This window comes from Pongo pygmaeus, chromosome 6, assembly GCF_028885625.2.
Source record: "Pongo pygmaeus isolate AG05252 chromosome 6, NHGRI_mPonPyg2-v2.0_pri, whole genome shotgun sequence".
Classification (NCBI taxonomy): domain Eukaryota; kingdom Metazoa; phylum Chordata; class Mammalia; order Primates; family Hominidae; genus Pongo; species Pongo pygmaeus.
Genome location: NC_072379.2, coordinates 70,269,261 through 70,289,926, shown reverse-complemented (window position 1 = coordinate 70,289,926; position 20,666 = coordinate 70,269,261). Strand labels below are relative to the sequence as shown.

Here is a 20,666-nt window from a genome sequence, read left to right as displayed (position 1 = left end):
AATCCATAAAATTTTCCGTATTATTGGAGATTGCTTTCCTGAGACCTTACCATATGCAGCCAGGCAGATCATTCTATCATCACAGGCCCCCCTGCAGAGCAAATTGATTACAATACCATTATTCAAAACGTGTATAATTATTTTAAAATATCTTTCTAAATAATGGAGAGAAGCAATATTTAGTGGCCCAGATGGACCAGTCTCTACATATTTTGATTGTTTAATTTTTCTACAACTGTTGCCTTTAAACTCATGCCATCATTAGCAATGAAATAGCTTCACCTAATACATGGAAACTAACATGAAACAGGAATTTTTATCTTTAATATGAATTCTTAGAAGACGATGGGCTGCAAAAAGCAACTTATGAGTACATGAATAGTTAATAATCAAAGGGAAAGATCTCTATAAAATTTCTAACAATTTGAAACAAGAAGATAGGTCCTTTTCAAGAAGTTAGTGCTAAGATTTTGTCTGCTTACAAATAAAGGTTCAGCTCTATTTGACAAGTTTTACAATCATAAAGAAAGATGTCTACCTACTGAGTACAGTGTTCACTATCTGGATAATGGCTACCCTGGAAGCCCAATCCCCAGTAATATGCAATATACACATACATGTAACAAACATGTACATGTACCCCATGAATCTAAAATTGAATTAAAGTAAATTAAATTAATTTTAAAAAGAAAGTTTTTTTCCACTATGCTTATTATTATTTGCTGTGGTTTATCTCAAATGTTTGTGGGGATATTAGCAATACCTTCTGAAATATACTCTTCTTGTTTTAAGTCCAGATAGTACAATTTAGGTGATGGATCACAGCAATGACACATATAAATTTTGCTCAATAATGGGATTATATGTATTTGCTTTTACATTTTGCAACAGGATATTTGTTTTTTTCCTAATTGGATTGCCTTTTGTATACCAATGTGTTCTTAGAACCTAAAAGACACAGACTATGTTTTCAACAATTACTAAATAAAGGAGTAGATTAATGAATGAATTTCAAATACTATAAAATATATTGACTAGAAGTATCACTATCTCACCTATAATATGTAATATAATTTTTAAAATAAAAACTTTCCACAAAATATAACATCATTATTTTAAAATAAAACCCAATTCTCATTATATGTTCCAGCCACTTTTTAGTATTTTCTCTACAAGGGAAGAGGTAATAGAGTAGTAATAGAGTTTTTTAACAGAGAAAAATCCTAATCTGTTTTGTACAGAGTTTCCTCACCTTCTCCCAGATCCTTAACATTTTCCTGGTGTTGGATCAAGTTTGCACTAAAAGTAAGAAATGCCTGATAACAAGCTACAGTCTTAGCCCTTCTGAAGCTGGGTCTCCACTTTCATTCTATATTGCCTGCCTTATTGGTTATGATAGACCGTGTCAACTTCCATAACAAGTTTGACCAAAATGTTATCGCAAAAGTTCACATTTGAGTGTGCTGCGGATAGAATCAAAAGTAGAGAGTAGCATGAATCAAATCTGCCTTTGTGTATGTCACTGTGACTGTAAATATGACCATATTGTTTAAGACAATAGAATGTGAATATTTCAGAGAGGGAAGATACTTTAGACATTATCTAGTTCAACTCTCTTAATTTACAGATGAAGTAAGTGAAGCTTTGCGAAGCTGAATAAACAAATGCAAATTCACCCAACAAATTAGTAGCCACGGAGTCTAATCCAGATCCCAGATCTGTTTCCAAGTTCACATGTCTTGAAAGTCACTCGTATAAAGTTACCACATTACAAAATTGCAGATGAGTCCAATTGAAAACTTATTATTTTTTAAATGTCAAACTCAGTCAAAGATTAAATGTAAACTGTTATTAGTATAAAAAGTAGACAAAGGCCAGGCACAGTGGCTCAGGCCTGTAATCCCAGCACTTTGGGAGGCCTAGGAGGGCAGATCACCTGAGGTCGGGAGTTAGAGACCCAGCACTTTGGGAGGCCTAGGAGGGTGGATCACCTGAGGTGGGGAGTTCGAGACCAGCTTGACCAACATTGAGAAACTCCGTCTCTACTAAAAATACAAAATTAGCCAGGCATGGTGGCGCATGCCTGTAATCCCAGCTACTCTGGAGGCTGAGGCAGGAGAATCACTTGAACCTGGGAGGTGGAGGTTGCAATCCTGCCATTGCACTCCAGCCTGAGCAACAAAAAAAAAAAAAAAAAAAAAAAAAAGTAGACAAAATTAATCAACTTAGGAAAGAAAGTGTCAATGAACAGGCAAAGTTGCAATCCTTCACTAGATTATTAAATGCATTTTGCAATTTTTTTGTCTTAGGTTTACAATAAATAAATTTGAGGCAAGAAAGTTTTGTAAAGCCCTTTGAGCTTAAGAAAGTAAACCAAAAAAAGCAAAGAAATTATTTTATAACTTATAAACCACATTTGACAAGTGAGGGAGGAAGCAAACAATTATACAGGAAGTTCAGGTCAGTAAAAGTGGTAAACTATTTAACATAAAATATAGCTTTGATTAAAGATTGTAAAGGATTGTTTAAAAGTGCTGGTTAGTGGATGGCTGGGTTCAGTGTTTTGGCTGTCATTGAATGCCAAATTTGGGTTAAAATCTCAATGAATAAAAGGAATTGAATGATCATTTTGTGACAAATTTGCCAATGTTGTAAGGTTAAAAAAAATTTTAAATTTATATGAATTTAATGACAAATATTTAAAAAGAAATTTATTTCTTCTGAAAATCATGATGCCTATGTTTTTATAGTAACTTATGTTTAAGCCATATCAAACTCTTTTTTTGTCCATTTGTTTTTTGTTTTGGGGGAGGGGGTTTGACATTTATTTTAGGTTTGGAAGTACATGTGAAGATTTGTTACGTAGATAAACATATGTCATAGGGGTTTGTTGTACAGATTATTTCATCACCCGGGTATTAAGCCAAGTACTCAATAGTTATCTTTTCTATTCCTCTCCCTTCTCCCACCCTCCCTGCTCAAGCAGACCCCAGTGTCCGTTGTTTCTTTCTCTGTGTTCATAAGTTCTTATCATTTAACTCCCACATATAGGTGAGAACATGCAGTATTTGGGTTTCTGTTCCTGCATTAGTTTGCTAAGGATAATATCCTACAGCTCCATCCATGTTCCTGCAAAAGACATGATTTTGTTCTTTTTTACAGCTGCATAGTATTCCACGGTGTATATGTACTACATTTTCTTTATCCAATCTGTCATTGATGGGCATTTAGATTGATTCCATGGTTTTGCTATTGTGTATAGTGCTGCAGTGAATGTTTGCATGCATGTGTCTTTATGGTAGAATGATTTATATTCCTCTGGGTATACACCCAGTAATGGCATTGCTGGGTCTAATGGTAGTTCAGCTTTTAGCTCTTTGCGGAATCATCATAGTGCTTTCCACAATGATTGAACTAATTTACACTCCCACCAGCAGTGTATAAGTGTTCCCTTTTCTCCACAACCTCAGAAATAACAATCTGTTATTTTTTAACTTTTTAATAATAGCTATTCTGATTGGTGTGAGATGTTATCCCATTGTGGTTTCATTTGCATTTCTCTAATGATCAGTGATATTGAGCTTTTTTTCATATGCTTGTTGGCTGCATGTATATCTTCCTATGAGAAATGTCTGTTCATTTATTTAAATGGGACTGTTTGCTTTTCTCTTGTAAATTTGTTTAAGTTCCTTATAGGTGCTGGATATTAGACCTTTGTCAGATGAGTAGTTTGCAAATATTTTTCCCATTCTGTAGTTTGTCTTGTTACTCTGTTGATAGTTTCTTTTGCTATGCAGATGCTGTTAAGTTTAATTGGATCTCACTTGTCAATTTTTGCTTTTTTGTGATTGCTTTTAGTGTGTTTGTCATGAAATCTTTGCCTGTTGCTATGTCTAGGATGGTATTGTCTAGGTTGTCTTCCAGGGTTTTTATAGTTTTGGGTTTTACATTTAAGTCTTTAATCCATCTTAAGTTGATTTTTGTGTATAGTGTAAGGAAGGGGCCCATTCTTCACTCTTCTGCATATGGCTAGCCAGTTATCCCAGCACCATTTACTGAATAAGGAATCTTTTCCCCATTGCTTGTTTTTGTCAGCTTTATCAAAGATCAGATGGTCGTAGATGTGTGACCTTATTTCTGGGCTCTCTATTCTGTTCCATTGGTGTATGTGCCTGTTTTTGTACCAGTACCATACTGTTTTGTTACTGTAACCTTGCAGTATAGTTTGAAGTCAGGTAACATGCATATCAAACTCTTGATCAGTTTTAATAACAATAAACTTTGGTTTAATATGTCTGTGCCACTGATAATGCCATTCAATTTAGACATCTGTCTCAGATTTAAGTACCTAATCCCATTCCTAAAAATGAAATCAGTAATACAACACTTTCAGTCTCTGAAAGTGCTGGGATTACAGGTATGAGCCACCATGCTCAGCCTGCAAACAGATATTTTTAAAGGTTTTATGTCCATGTTTGGCTTAGGTCTAGCATACTATATATTAGTCATTTGCAGTTACTTAAATTAGAGGAAAATATTTTAAGTTTTTTCATAGGAAATCTCCCAAACTGTTTTGCTAGTTAACAAAAAATAAATCCTTCAGCAAGTGAGCCAAACGCAGATGATAAACTCAGTTTAATTTGCTCTGGAAATAATTATGCATTCAGTTTGGTATTAATTCATTTAAATCAATTCTTGAACCTGGAAACCAAAACATTTTCCCTTTGAGATTTCAAAATTCCTGCAGTAGTTACCCTACAGCTCTTCAAGACAATTTGCAAAATATGCAGGAAAACGCACGAAATGTGAAATTAGCTATTACATTAAGAATGATGCACCAGTAGAACTGAAAATGACACTGACAAACACAATGTCTTTTGGGATATCTATTCCAGTAGGTCTCTTTGCAGATGCAACAGAGTTTTCTGGTGACCAAATGTCTACCTAGTTCACAAATCTAGACTCATTTCCATTCAACATAGAGCTACATTTTAATAGGTTCCAATGAAACCAAGATGAGAGTCATCTCTATCTGCCTTTGAGGGAAGGAAACATTCTAACAAGAGAATGCTGCTTTCTCACACCGAGCATCCTAAGTCACCTCCCCACTGAACTCCTTCTCAGTTTCTTCAAGGATTCCATCAAAACCTTGCCATGCATTTCATTTTTTATCAGTATGATAAGATCATATAAAGCATGTAAATGCTGAATTTAGGGCATGGAGTTAATTGCCATTTTAAGATTAAAAAGTACTTTTTAGAGTTAAATATAATCTAAATCATGTGTTAATTACAAATATAATGAATTATATTTTGATATCTAAAATTTCACGGTGATGGCAAATGGAGAAAGCTGCAACATACTAAATTTAAGCTTCCAGAAGCTTTAATTTTATTCAGAAATTTGGAAGTTTTCTGATTTGGCTGCTGCTAAATATTATTCTCTCTACTCACAACTTCTTAGTATAACCATTCCACTGAGCATCTATTAGAAACATCACGCTCAGTAAACAGATCATGTTACATAGTAAAAACAAAATTCTAGCAATATAGTAGACATTCAGTAGTGATTTACGGGATGGATGATACTGCAAGATCTCCTGGTAAAACCTTACTCATTTGATAACAGAGCAGAAATGAATTAAGGCTCAGCGTCTTTTATTTAAACACACGCATTCTAATTTTGGTTGCTTTCAAAAAATATATAGTAAAATAAACATGGCCAACAGCATGTTGCCAGTTATTGGTTGGTTGTAACCAACACAAATTAATAAATATAAATGATCTGTAGTTAAAATATTAACTTTTTTGCAAATAGATTTTTTTTTGAGACGAGTCTCGCTCTGTTGCCCAGGCTGGAATGCAGTGGCAATCTTGGCTTACTGCAACTTCCGCCTCCCAGGTTCAAGCGACTCTCGTGCCTCAGCCTCCCGAGTAGCTGGGATTACAGGCATGTGCCAACATGCCCAGCTAACTTTTGTATTTTTAGTAGAGGTGGGGTTTCACCATGTTGGTCAGGCTGGTCTCGAAATCCTGGCCTCAAGTGATCCACCCGCCTCGGTCTCCGAAAGTGCTGGTATTACAGGCGTGAGCCACCATGCCCAGCCTGCAAACAGATATTTTTAAAGGTTTTATGTCCATGTTTGGCTTAGGTCTAGCATACTATATATTAGTCATTTGTGTATATGCTGTTAATTTTTCTTTCATTCTTGTTATTGATATATATGTCAATGTATACTTATCTATAAATATCAATATATTTATATCTATTCATTTGTCTATGTATCTGTGAAACCATTTGAAGAAGTCCTTGATGTATAGTGGCCAAAGTAAATTTATTAAATTAGTAATTCATTAAATTTAATATGCTTATTAAGTTTAATTAAGAACACCTCTAAATTTCTATCATTTCATGGATAGATATTATTAATGTAAACTAGAGGTAAGAATATGCTAAAATTATCATAATCTACCATTTTGAGATGATAGTTACTAAAGTGATAGTAAAATTATGCAGTTTATAAGATTGGAACACATGAGTTAACTGAAAATAAACCACAAAATATAATTAGCAGTTGAGACACGTATGATTTTTAGCATTTTAAAATTATAACTAGAAAGCTATTATTTCTTTTGGCTTTTAATTTTTACTTCACTGAGACACTGATTTTATTCTAGGCCTTTCTTATTGACTGCTGACCTTTTCCTGCCATTTGATGTTAAAGATGATACAATGAATGCATCATCAATGTAACATGGCCTGAAACGGATCAGTAAATTGCATGTGATCATTAGAAATAGATCCAATTTTTGACTTAGCAGAGACTACAGAAGTCTTATTTATAAGCTTCTTTTATTACATTTCTTTTTTCTTGTATATTTATGGTCCATTTGCTAATACACTATTAGGAATCAAATCACTGAAGATTTCAGCATTTTATTATCACCAAAAACTTTGTTTTAGTAAAGCACAACAACATAGTCTTCTTGATTGTGAAAAGCTGTTGTCAGATCAAGTCCTTTTTATGCCTCAGAGCTTAGGGCACACTAATTCTTGAGACCATCTCTAAGGTCTTCTGTAGAAGGTGCTGTCTTGTTGAGAAGGAAGAAATGGCCAAAGTGTCTGTATCTGAAATTTTCTGCGTTATCTTAAATATCCCTCATTGAGGATGGACAGGTAAATTAGACATATGAAACAAGACATATTTGGTATATTCAACCTATGTTTATTACGAATTTTTCATGCAGTAATATGATGATGTAATATGAAATAATTTAAGATCCTTATTAAGACTGAAAGAGAAATCAGTAGTAGGCTATGATTTGTTTCTTTATTTGGTGGTATAACAGTTAGCATTATTATAAAATCTAGAGTTTTTTTTAGATGCTTCTGCTTCTCACAGGGAAGCAACAATATTAATGTCCTTGTTTAGCTTACTATACTATATGTAATTTACATGTGATTTTCAGACTAGTGATTACAAAAACAACAATCTACTACAAAAAAAGTACTAAGGAGTCTTTCGTGCTCAGCATCCCAAAAGGGAAAACCCAGAAAATATTACCAATACATCATGAGCCTCTTTGGTTTTCTTCATTTGGAGTGATGAAATCAATCATTTGATTGAATTGACACTAGTCCTTCAACTGTATAATCTGCTTCAAGACACTATGTTGCTCAATATAACAACATGCCAAAATTGAAAACACTCAAAAATTAGCTTTTGTTTCCTTTGTTTTTATTTCATGTTTTTGGTTTGTGGGCCATACAATAGTATTCAGTGTTCTCCAAGATAAGATATTGATTTCTTCACAATTCTTTCCTTTCTCAAATTTAGCTGTACATTGAGATCATCTGGAAAACTTTAAAACCTGCTGATATTTGAGCTCTACCCCAAGAAATTCTGATGTAATGTGGATGAAAACCTGGGCATTGGGTCTCATATCTCCCCCAGGTGATTATAATGAGCAGCAGACTTGGCATCCACTGGTGTATGTAAATTTGATATTCTCATGACTACTTATTGCTGGATTGACACCCAACTTTTGCAACCTCCCATTTACTGAAGAGATAGACTCCCTGTCTCCCTCTGTCTCCTCTCTTAGAATGATACTTCTGTCAAAGCTTGAACGTGACTTAGAAAAAAAAATAGCAATTACCCTTATACATTTATTCTACAATTTTTGCACCCTTTATACATGTTAGAGGCAACAACAATAACTTTTAGCAGTGTTTATTTTTGTTAAAAGAAACCAGTTGAATTGAAGGTCAAGACACCTTCTGATTGCACAGATTAAACAAGAAAGTATTACGTATTTCAACTTTACAAAGCATCTTATTGATTTAAAAAGATCCATACAGTTGATAAATTTCACCATGAACATATATGTAATAAGGAGACTAAAATATTCATTTTACATATCTACAACATGTATTTTCATATTTCTAATCAACCACAAATCATATAGGAAAATATTTAGGTCCATGAAAAAGTTTCAAAACATTAAAAAATTAACATTTTGAAACAAATCACATGTGAAAGCTCATTAAATAATAACATTGACAAATAAATAGTTAATCAGCTTTACTTATTAGCCGCTGCCATGCATTTCTGGCATTCCATTCCAAGCGAGGGTCAGCATGCAGGGTATAATTTCATACGATGCGACTGTAAAGAGCTACAGGGCTTATTTTTGAAGTGAAATGTCACAAGGTCTTTCATTCTCTTTCATAGGAAGATCACTCATGGCTGCTAAACTGTTCCCATGAAGAGTACCAAAAAAGCACCTTTCTGAAATGTTATGAAGATTCATGACAACAATTTTTTTTTAACCTTTCTGTTTGGAAGGAGTTTTGTTTAGGAGAGGGGATGGGCCAGTAGATGGAGGGTATCTGAGAAGCCCTTTTCTGTTTTAAAATATAATGATTCACTGATGTTTATAGTATCAACAGTCTTTTAAGAACAATGAGGAATTAAAACTACAGGATACGTGGAATTTAAATGCAAATTGCATTCACGGATATACCTACATCTTGAAAAACTTGAAAAGGAAAAACTATTCCCAAAGAAGGTCCTGTACTTAAGACAGCTTGCTGGGTTTGATCAAAGCAGAAAGCATATACTTTCAAGTGAGAAAATAGCAATGGCAGGCTTGAGTCTTCCAAGCAATCAAATCTGTAAAGCAGATGGTTACACTAGTAAGTCTAGTTATGGGAGTCTGAGTTCTAACTCATGCTGTGCTTGCTGGATTTGCTGGCTCTTTTCCGCTCTCTGTGATGCTGGACTGGCTTGGCAGGTGACATGCTCTCAAAGTTGTGACTGGACTCGTTGTGCTGCCGGGTGTACCTCTTGCACTTGCAGGCAGTGACTACTGTGATTTTGTAGGTGCGTGTGCTGCCATCTTGGCACTGCAGCTGGATTCTCTGGGTACGGGTTTTGTCATTGACGCACCGCCACTCCTGGGAGCTCCTCCTGCTCCAGTACTTTGTTCCATAGCCTCCTCCAATCCAGTTAGGGAGCACTGACAGGGGCAAGCACTCGCCAGCACACACCAGCTCCTTCAGAGGGCTGATGCTGGTGCACTGGCCATCAGAGATGTATTTGGTGGAACGCAGTTCCCGGCAACCCACTTGAACCCGAGCTGCAGGAAACAAAAAAGAATGTGCATCAGAGAAAAAATGCAAATGAAGACCTTTTAAAAAGTGATCTGCAATGACAAAAATAATAGGCAAATGACACCAAATTGCCAAATAGAAAGTGAGCACCTACTTTATTTTCACAGTGAAAAAAAATCTGTCTGGATAGTATAGGGACACTTTCATGAAAATCATCAGTTTACATGGCTATAACTTTTTTGGGAAAAAAAATGTAGGCCTGATTTTTTTTATATATAACATTAGCTAATTGCTTATTAGAGTGTTTGAAAATCCAATTTCCTTAGTCTCACTCTCCAATAAGGGGTTAGCAGCTCTTCCATTTATGTGTAAATATTCATTATTCAATGAGTTAAAAGAGTATACTTTAATATTCTCTTTCTCAAGGGTCATATTGGTTAATGTCTGCAAGTGTTTTTAATTAGGCTTTTTAAAAATCTGTTGAGAAAAAATGTGGTAGCCATTTAAATATTGTGTATAATGCATATGCTCTCGGTAATATTTTATTTCAATTATAGACTTTAGCTGCAGAGACTCAGACATACATATGTGTACAACATCTGACATTTTGCATATCAAACTTAATAACTATGTTTTAAACATAAATTCCCAAACTATCTTTTAAAAAATACAAACAGTAAAATGTTTGAAATGTAAAATGCCACTACAACTCAAGACTCAAAGAATATAAAAGCCCCTAAATCAGGAACGTATGGTTGCCATAACAACTTGGCTACATTTCCATGAATTTTATGGCAGAAAAATGCCTAACATGTCTGATTTACAACTGCAAAAGGAACCACGGTGTTCATTTCCTGAATATTGGTCATGGCAAACTTTTTGTTTTAGTTATTTGGATTTGATAGGTATGTTCTCTAATTGGCTGTTCCTTGTTACATGCCTTATGTAATTAAAGCAAAAATTAATCTTTAAATATTTTAAGTTTTCCTTACCCTTGCTTTGTTATCTAAACTTGAGGAGAATTGCCTATAACAACCTTGAAAAGAAATCAAGGCTTGCCAACCAGGAAAAAAAAAAAAAGGATGTTTAAAAGTACAGGCTGCTGACATTTTACAAATAAAAATGATAAGGGACACTGAAGTGGTTCCACAAAAAGTACTGAAAGATAAGTCAAAGTCGAACTGAATCAGGAGTTTCACTTCATCTCTGTATGCTAGTACTTCTGAGGTAAGAGATATAGCTTAAGGAGAACGTGACAGTTGTGGAAAAACTTATGTATATAGACATGCATGCATAGAAATCTAGAATTGTGGGATTAAAATGCAAAGCGTAAATTGTTTGGTTGGATAGTGTGCTCAGCGTGCCTGATTCTGCCTCCAGCTCACCTTCCTGCAGCTGCCTCAGGAATGCACCTGGAAATAGCCAGAAATAATTTTGTCTTGTCAAGCTTTCTGTTCCTGTGTATATACAGATTTGGCATTTTTGCCGTGACAGTTCATTGACAACAAATACCCACAACATTGCTCAGTAATCTAATAATAATCAGATATGTCCTGTGTACTTAAAAGCAACCATCTTCGTGAAAGTTAAAACATCTTAGCTTTCTTAGATGTTAACAGTCATATTTGCTTTGACTTTTCAAAGGTCAAAACTACTTTTCGTAGTTGAATGGAGTGAAGAAGGAGAGGCAAAAGATTTGTGTAAGATTTCCTGTGCACTGTTTCTCTCTCTCTCTCTCTTAAAACCTGATTATTAGCATGTGGTCTCTTCTAAAGGAAAAGATAGAAACAAAAGTTAGGGGAAATTTGAATCCCCCTAACCAGTGGTCAATTAGTGTGTCAACTAAGCTGTTGTTTTACATCTCTTAAGTTACAAAAATGTCCCCAGTCTGTCACAGAAATACACAATTATCTAAATTTTGAATGGGACAACAAGGAATTATTTTAGAAAAATGTGATTCTCCAACATTTTTAGTTTATCCCTCTTTTACATTGAGCATCATCAAAACTTTCGACCATCTCACTAGACATATTTTAGAAATCCAATGTAAACAAATTTTTTCTCCTGGAAGCTTCCTTTTTTCCCTTGTGATTCCCTATATTTATTTGTGGATGGTAACTAATAATATATATTAGTTACATTTATACACTTTACCAAAATTGCATATGCCCTGAAATAAATTGACAAAACAACCGGAACTTGAGCTATCTAAAACAATACTTTTTAAAACTGTCATTTTGCATGATTTTGACAAAACAATAGTTTAATTCCTGGAAATGTTTTCTTTGTGGATGTTTGATAAAACTTCAGTCTGTGCTTGCGTTATTAAACCACTGTTTTAGTTACGTTAACTTTAAAATCACTACCTAGGGAAGAATGCCAGCCTACACATGCAGCAGATTACTCTCAAGTTGTTTCACAAAATATATATGGTTCAGGTTAGTTACCAATAAAACAATTCTACAGGAATGTGAGCTAATGCTACCAGAAAAGAAAAAAAAAAACCTGTACAAGTAAAACACACTTACTGTTCCGATCCAGTCCAGTGTTACTGAAATGCCTGCCTCCATTTCTGGCTTGATTCAACGTGCTGTTGCTGCTGGGGTGTGCTGGAACAGGTTTAACCACATGTGAATAAAGGATTTCTGTGGCATCATTTTTAAAAGCCAAACAGCTTTTCATTAGGATGCATGCAAGGGGAAGGAGATAGAAATGAATGGCAGGAGGAAGCATGGTGAGTAGAGGATTTGCTTGGCTGGAGAGCTGGTTAATTCTTTTGCCTCTGCTTCTGCACTGTAACTGTGAAATTCCTCCTCAAGCTTCCCTTTATATATCCACAGAGGTTTGGCATTCATTCAGGTGTAAAGTTGTGTAGAGCTTCAGAGTGAAAACACAGAGAAGGGGTGGGATCCCTACATGACCCTGCAAAAGAATTTTACCAATGGAAAAGAAGACTGCAGAAAAGGAGGAGCTTGGTATACAAATTGCCTGAAATTTCAGAGTTGGACTTCATCACTTGTCTGTGAGCCGACGCAGGAAGGCATATTCTATATCAACGACAGACTCTCCTCTGCCATTTCCTTTCCTGAATCTAGTTAACATTCGGGTTTAATTTAAACGAAAATACATTGCTGTTCATTTGAAGAGACTGGCTTTCCCACAGTTGTTGTGTACTTTCCTCAGATTTTAGAGTATTTGGGTCAGAAAGGGAGTTCTTCCCAGATAACAGGAGGAATTCATGTGAGTTTAAATATTGTAGGACTTGCATGAAGCACCTAGTTAGCTAAACATTGCTTTCTCTCAAGAAGCAAACCAATATTTTTTTTTTCCTTAAAGCAAAAGGCACAGAGCTAAAACCTGCCCCCTGGACATGCTTAAATAATGCAGCTTTGATCTGCATGAACTACTGTGCTGCTAGGTAAATTATTGCCAGGGGTTCTGTGTGGAGAATAATGAGCATAGTTCTGTCTACATTAAAGTAAGTAATACTCATTTTTGTCTTAAAAATGTGTCACAAGCATTAATATCCATAGCATTGTTTTACATAAAACAAAGTCATTTGTGACAGACTTTTTAGCGGATTCAAAATAATTTTTTCTAGATTTTTTCAGAACACAGATTCTACTCATATTTACTAAATATTTTGCTCATTACTTCCTTTGACTCTGCTGCCCAAGTAAGAAACCTATTTTTCTGGATTACTTTACCGGCACCCAGAACACGTGTTCCACTAATTAATTATAGGCCACTGATGATCCCTTTAAAACAATCATCAAATTCCATTTCATCATGGGACATCTCAATTGGAATAACTATTCTGAATCACCTTTTCAATTATAAATCCATTTTTGTCCTTTGTGTGGTTACCTAAATCACCTAATTTTGTATCTCTTTTCTGTATAAACTTTTGTCCCTTGTAACTGCTATTTGCCTATATGTCTGCCTACCTGAATTTCTCCATAGCAGCACCACTGGCATTTTGGAAGAGACAGTTCTTTATTATTGGGGGACCATCCTGTGTGTTTATCAGCATCCCTGGCTTCTAACGACTAGATGCCAGTAGCACCCCCTAGTTAGTAAGAAAAATATCTCCAAACATTGCCAAATGACCCCTACAGGGTAAAATCACCCCCAATTTAACCACTAATTATCTATTCATCTATCTCACTATAAAAGAAAGTAAAAATAAGTATAAAGGAAAAATATTATAATACCAAGAAATTATTTTTCTTTTTTAGGACAGAAATGGTACTGTAGTTTTGTTTTAAAACAATGACTGCTTCTCTATTAGAGGTATATACTGGAATATCCTTAGATGAAATGATTTTATATCATCTTTTACATTATATGGAATAAGCTAGAATAAGCTTCAAAAATAATATGAGGAGGTTAGAGGTGTGAGTGGCAAAAGATTAATTGTAAGTTGATGGTTGTTAGAGCAGGAAGGTAAAGTATTATATTCTGTTTATTCTTGTGTATGTTCCAAATTCTACATAATAAAAAGTTTAAAAACCAGAGTCAGACAATCAGTTTAATGGACGTATACTTCCTACTAACAATATATCTCTATCCTGCGATTGGATAGTCATTTATTCTAACATCCTTCCTGGAAAATCATATGTCAGTTTATTTTGTGCAAATGGAGATTACAGGCATCCTTCTAAAATACTAACTATGAAGAATTTCCTGCCCTACTTATCAGGGGACTTGATGTTAATTACACAAAGCATGTTAATATTCATCATTGACCTACAGACCCAATGCCTAAAGGAAATTAAAAGGTCAAAATAATCTAATCTGTTCCTCACTACTTTTTCTTTTTTTGTGTCAGGAGCAGGAGATATTTTAATTGGAATTTAACTATTGGGTTGGGCTAATGAGGTTGACCAAATTCACGCACAGTTATTAAATCTGCTGCACCTAGTATTCTGAAGGCTCAGCCTTAGGATATCACCTCAGGCAGAAGCAAAATTAGAAGAGAAGGCAATGTCGTTGTGCATGTAGACAGGACAAACTCAGAGTTCTTAGGCCCAATTTACCTGACAGACCCCTAGAGAACTATTTTGAGGCCTGGGTGCAGTGGCTTCTGCCTGTAATCGTGCACTCTAAGAGGCCAAGACAGGAGGATCACTTGAGCACAGGAATTCGAGACCAGCCTGGACAACATAGTAAGACCTTGTCTCTGCAAAAGTAAAATAAAAACTAGCTGAGCATGGTAATTCACACCTGTAGTCCCAGCTACTCGGGAGGCTGAGGCAGGAGGAAAGCTTGAGCCTGGGGTGTTGAGGCTGCAGTGAGCCATGATACCACCGCGACACTCTAGCCTGAGCAAGAGTGTGACCCTGTCTCAAAATAAATAAATAAATAAAAAGAAAGAAAACTACTTTGCTAAAATAGAAATAATCATAAATTTAATACTTAACAGTTATTCTGATCAGTTTAAAACAGCTCCATGAAAAATAACCACAAACTATTGCTTCTCGGCCTTTTGGCTAAGATCAAGGGAAGGATAACCACAAACTGTAATAACCCAAGAAGAATGGATATAGATGCTTAATATTGAAATTGAGTCTTTCTCATCTTCAGGCATTAGTATGTACCTGTTATTCCCTTTGCTTATAACACTCTTCCCTCACCCTCTTCCTTGGCTAATCACCTGCTTTTCCTTCCAGTCTCAGTTTAGATGGCAATAGCACTGAGAAAACTTGCCTTGTCCTCTCTTTCCTCTATCTGCTGGTCTCAATCCAGCATACATGTGCCAGAGCAGCAAGTTGCCTGATGACTTGGCAAGACTTATGAAAGAAGAACCATTTCTATCTTATGGGTATTGTGGAATAATGGTTAAATTAAGTATTTAGGAAATGTAGAAAAAATATTCTTTCATTAAAAAGAGATTGGCTAATATTTGTGGTAGGCAGTCGCTAAGATGGCTCCTAATGATCCCTTTCTCATGATATTCACATCCTTGTAGCAATCCCCTTTTCTTCAGTGTGGGAAGAACTTAGTGATTAGCTTCTAATTAGTATAACATACTAACATGATGAGATGTGACTTCTATGATTAGGTTTTCAAAAAACTGTGACTTCTGTCTTTCTGGCTGCTCTCATTCTCTCGCTTGCTTTGGTGGAAGCCAGCTACCATAATATGTACTTCTCCATAGGAAGGTCCATGTAGCAAGGAACTGATGCCTGTAACCAACAAGGAACTGAATGAAGGCCTCAGCCAAACAGATGGGAATTCCATCAACAATGACATGGGTGAGCTTAGAAGCAAATCCTCTCACAGGCAGATGAGGCTGCAGCCGTGGCCTACAACCTGAATGCAAACTTTAGGAGAGATATCAAACCAGAGGCACCCACAAGAACTATGAGATAATAAATGTTTGTTGTTTTAACTAAGTTTTGGGATAATTTGTTATATAACAGATAATCAGTACAATGTTATTTGTAATTAAGTCATTTTGTGAATAATGCTAGGGCCTTGACAGCATCAGATGTGGAATCATTAGACATGGTGACTGTGCATCTTGCAATCTGTGGGAGAGTGTTAAGACTTATTTTCTGTTCTCAGCTGTGCATCATTGCAAGAAAAATAAAATAAAAATAGGAAATTTTGTTAAAGACTTATTTTCTAGTCCTCAGCTGAGCCATCAGTGTGGTGGCATTATTAATAATCATATAATGGTATTAGAATTACTACTAGCAGCTTGATTTGTAAAAGCTGGAAACTAATTTTGATTTTCTAAATAGTGTCATCATATGACTTGGAAATTGAATTTGAAAATCTGAAATTGCATCTTAGTTCTACCATTTATGATATGTATGAACTTGGATATACAGTTGACCCTTGAACAACACAGGTTTGAACTGTGAGGGTGCACTTATACTTGGATTTTCTTCCACTTCTGCCACCCCTGAGACAGCAAGACCAACCCTTCCTCTTATTCCTCCTTCTCAGCCTACTCACTATGAAGACAATGGAGACGAAGACATGTCTTATGATGATCCACTTCCACTTAATGAAGAATAAATATATTTTCTCTTCCTTACAATTTTCTTAATAACATCTTCTTTTCTCTAGCTTACTTAAGAATATTATATATATATATATAACCTACAAAGTATGTGTTAATCAACTGTTTATGTTATTGATAAGGCTTCCAGTTGACAGTAGGCTATTAGTAGTTAAGTTTTAGGGGAGTGAGAAGTTATATGTGAATTTTCAACTGTACAGGGGTCAGCTCCCTAACGTCTGTGTTGTTCAAGTCAGTTATACTTTCTGAAACTCTCCTAGTCAGTTTCTTCATCTACAAAACATGACCACGCTTACCTACCTCACAGAGGAACAAAAATATATGAAAATGTCTAGCACAAAACCTGGCACAGAAGAAATGTGGAAAAAAATAGCCATTTAATATCAATCTAGGAGCATGGTTTTATATTATAGCCTTCACATTATAAACATGAGTTTGGAAAGACTAGAGAAGTCTGAACAAAAATATGATTACCCTATTTAAGATAAAGAACAAAAAGTTGAGAGAAGGGAGATTTGTTTAGCCCAACAAAGTAAGAGATAATGGATAAATGTCATTAGGCTTAAAAAACTAGTCTAATCAATTGTTTTTAATTTTTAACAGGGGATGCGTCTGAATACAACAGTACCATTTATCTCCAGGGCATACGTTCCAACACCTCCAGTGAAAGCCTGAAACCAGTTCCAAACCTGACTGGCATCATTTGGAACATGTTTGTGTTCATCTCTCCCATACAGAAATTTAATGCCTTTTCCATCTTAACTAAGCGCTTATCATGTACTGTGGCTGTAACTTGTGCAGTTTGAAGGGCCACAGCAAAACTAGCAGGAATTTTTTTCTTCTTTCATGGATCGAAGGTTCTTTCTTACCATAGATCTTAGCAAACTCAGCATATGATTTTTTTCTCTATTAAGTTGAAAACTTTCACCTTTTCACACTTTACGGCTTCTCTTTGGCAAACCCGAATTGCCAGCATCACTACTCTTGTGCTTTGGGGCCGTTATGAAGTAAAATAAGAGTTCCTTGAGCACACAGCACTTCGATGCACAACAGGTGATCTGAGAACCTAGACGGTCACTAAGTGACTAATAGTAGGTGGTGTAGACAACACGGAGATGCTGGACAGTGGGAAGATTCACTTCCTTGGTGAGATGGAGCAAAGATGGCATGAGATTTCATTGCGCTACTCAGAACTGTGTGGAATTTCAAACTTATCAATTGTTTATTTCCGGAATTTTCCCTTTAGTGAAACCAAGGAAAGCAATATTGCAGATAAAGGGGATTTCCGAATATATAAACAAAAAGCATTTACTGAATACAAGAATAAACTATTTCTGCTCCTCTCTGGCTTAAAACTATTCTGAGAGTTCCCCTTAAGAGGATAGCACCTGTTAAATGGAAAAGTGATTAGCTATTATAAGTTTAGAAAAAACACAACAAACTACCATAGAATCTTTATTCATAAAAATCCTTAAAACGAGAATGAAATAATCACTTTCATTCATTTCATATTAGCATGTATTGTGCCCAGTCTTTTTAAAGATGGTGTCATCCAGGCAAAGCTGAATGAGACATGAAGCCTACCCCCTCTTGCTGTTCCAGAAAGCTCCTGGTTAGAATTTTACTAAAGGAACTCCCATTAACGTACTCTTCCTGTAAAATTTTCTTTCTTTCTCCCTCATCACCTTCATTAGTTGTCTCTTTATTTGTATTTTGTTTGAATGCTTGCTGGTCTTATTTGTTGAATATAATGTTTCATTTATTATAAACTGCCTTACCAAGAATAACATTAATTTAGAGAACCCAGCTTACAATGCCCTGTGTAACCTGATATAAAACCCAAGTGAAAAATCTCAAATCCAATAGATAGAGATCTAGATAGGGTTCCTCCAGTCTCTACACTATTGACCTCTGGGCTGGAAAGTTCTGTTGTGGGGGATGTTTAGCAGCATCCCTGGGCTGTACCCTCTAGATGCCAACAGCACCTCCCCCACCCAGAAATTTCACAAGCAAGCACTAGGGAGTAGGTGAGGACAGGAGGGACAGGGCTTCCATCCGATTGCACAAACTAGCGCCAGTAGGAAGTTGTCCTTTTTACTTCCATTTATTACATTGCACAGTAGGAATCAATGCCCTCATTGTGTGCGTTCAGTCCAACAGTCCCTAAACTAAATCTGACAAAGGCTGGCAGCATATTAAGTATCCTGCCCCCAGTGGTGAATGCAGATTGGCATTAGTTTTGTTCCACCAGCCTAATAGTTGGTCTAAAACACTGTTTGTACTGGGAGCCTGTTAGATATGCAAATTCTGGGCATCACCTCAGACTTGAGTCAGAATCCCTTGGGCTGGAGCCCAGGAATCTGTTTTAACAAGCTTTCCAAGTGATTCTTAAGTATGCTAGAATTTGAAGTAAACTGTTATAGGATACACGCACGCCCTCATAACTGTGGCCTAGACTCATGATCCCCATGAGGGTTGCCTAGTCTATTTAACTGGGCCTGTGCTCCAAATACTTCCAGTTTGCAGAATCAAATGGAAGCCCTGCCCTGAAGCTCCGCCCTCAAGGCCCAAACCCTAACCCATTTCCTTCTGCTATATTTATTTCTCCCTAGGGACTGGATACTCTCAGTGTCCCTCAGTCCTGATTAATGCTTTGTTTCACAGAAATGGACACCAAGAACCATAAAAATTACTACCTACAGTAGTACTATCACTCACTAGAAATTCTGGAAGCCACTTCTTTTTTGCTCAGAGGTCAGCGTTGACCCAGATTTAGGTAAAATACTTGGATCGTTGTGATTTTGATTATTGTCCACCAGACTTAATGACAGTCAAATTGGGCTCCTAGCCCTGGCCACATGCAGTGTTGCATCACTCTTCCCTGAGGAGTCCCTTATTCAAGTACCAGCAGGCTTCATGGCAAGGCCTAAGTCAGTTATGATCTTACATCACTGGTAGATACTTGGGCTTAGAGACTTTACAGTATGAAGTTCCCTGATATGTCAGGATGCTGGAGAACTCAATAATTTAGTAGGATTTGGCCCAATAATGCCACAGTCTTTCCTGGAAAAAAAAGTCCTTGCAGAAATTTTCAATTTCAATTTTCATTTTTTTAAATAAAATAATTTGCTTCCAAGTTATATACAGGTGAATCTCTGGTGTAGGGCAGGGGTCACCAACCCTTGGGCTACGGACCAGTATTGATCCACGGCCTGTTAGGAACTGCACCGCACAGCAGGAGGTGAGTGGCCAGGGAGTGAGCATGACCACCTGAGCACCTCCTCGTGTCACATCAGCGGCGCATTAGATTCTCATAGGAGCACGAACCCTATTGTGAACTGCACGTGTAGGGGATCTAGATTGCATGTTCCTTATGAGACGCTAACTAATGCTTGATGATCTGAGGTGGAAGAGTTTCTTGAAACTATCCTTCAAACTATCCTCATCCCCAGCCCCATCCATGGAAAAATCATCTTCCAAAATGGGGTCATGGTGCAAAAAAGATTGGGGACTGCTGTCATAGGGGGTTTCACAGCAACAGCATAGCTGGAGTGAAGGGGTCAGCATTGGGAAGGAAGGAAGTTTGACTCCATTGATTGGAAAGTTAGGTTGGAGCAGATTATTGACTACCATTTGCTTTGCATTTGAGAAGTTTGGACATTATTTGTTAGATAATGGAGAGCTATTGAAGGATGTATACGTGTATATGTGTGTGTTTATTTTTCTTCTCCCAAAGGGAAAGCAGATTATAGCCTCCACCCAGGTCAAGTGATAGAAAATTTCCAATATCAGCTGAGCACAGTGGCTCATGCCTGTAATCCCAGCACTTTGGAAGGCTGAGGCGGGCAGATCACCTGGGGTTAGGAGTTTGAGACCAGCCTGGCCAATGTGATAAAACCCTGTCTCTACTAAAAATACAAAATTAGCTGGGCGTGGTGATGCATGCCTGTAATCCCAGCTACTCAGAAGGCTAAGGCAGGGGAATTGCTGGAACCCAGGAGGCGGAAGTTGCGGTGAG

At 36.5% G+C, this 20,666-nt stretch overlaps 1 protein-coding gene across 2 annotated transcripts in view; it reads right to left on the bottom strand.

The window, feature by feature from the left end:
• Positions 1 to 7,385: 7,385 nt before the first annotated feature.
• SOSTDC1 (sclerostin domain containing 1) overlaps positions 7,386 to 20,666 on the bottom strand; it is a 102,870-nt gene continuing 89,589 nt past the window's right edge. Inside the window, exons 3-4 of one of the 2 annotated variants that reach the window (XM_063667501.1) lie at positions 12,144 to 12,224; positions 7,386 to 9,641 (exon numbers count right to left, since the gene is read on the bottom strand). In XM_063667501.1, coding sequence (XP_063523571.1) covers positions 9,226 to 9,641; positions 12,144 to 12,224 — 497 coding nt within the window. In that variant the 3' untranslated portion in view covers positions 7,386 to 9,225. Of the gene's footprint in view, positions 9,642 to 12,143; positions 12,943 to 20,666 lie in introns of those variants that run through there. The other variant, XM_054494941.2, reaches the window with a different exon arrangement.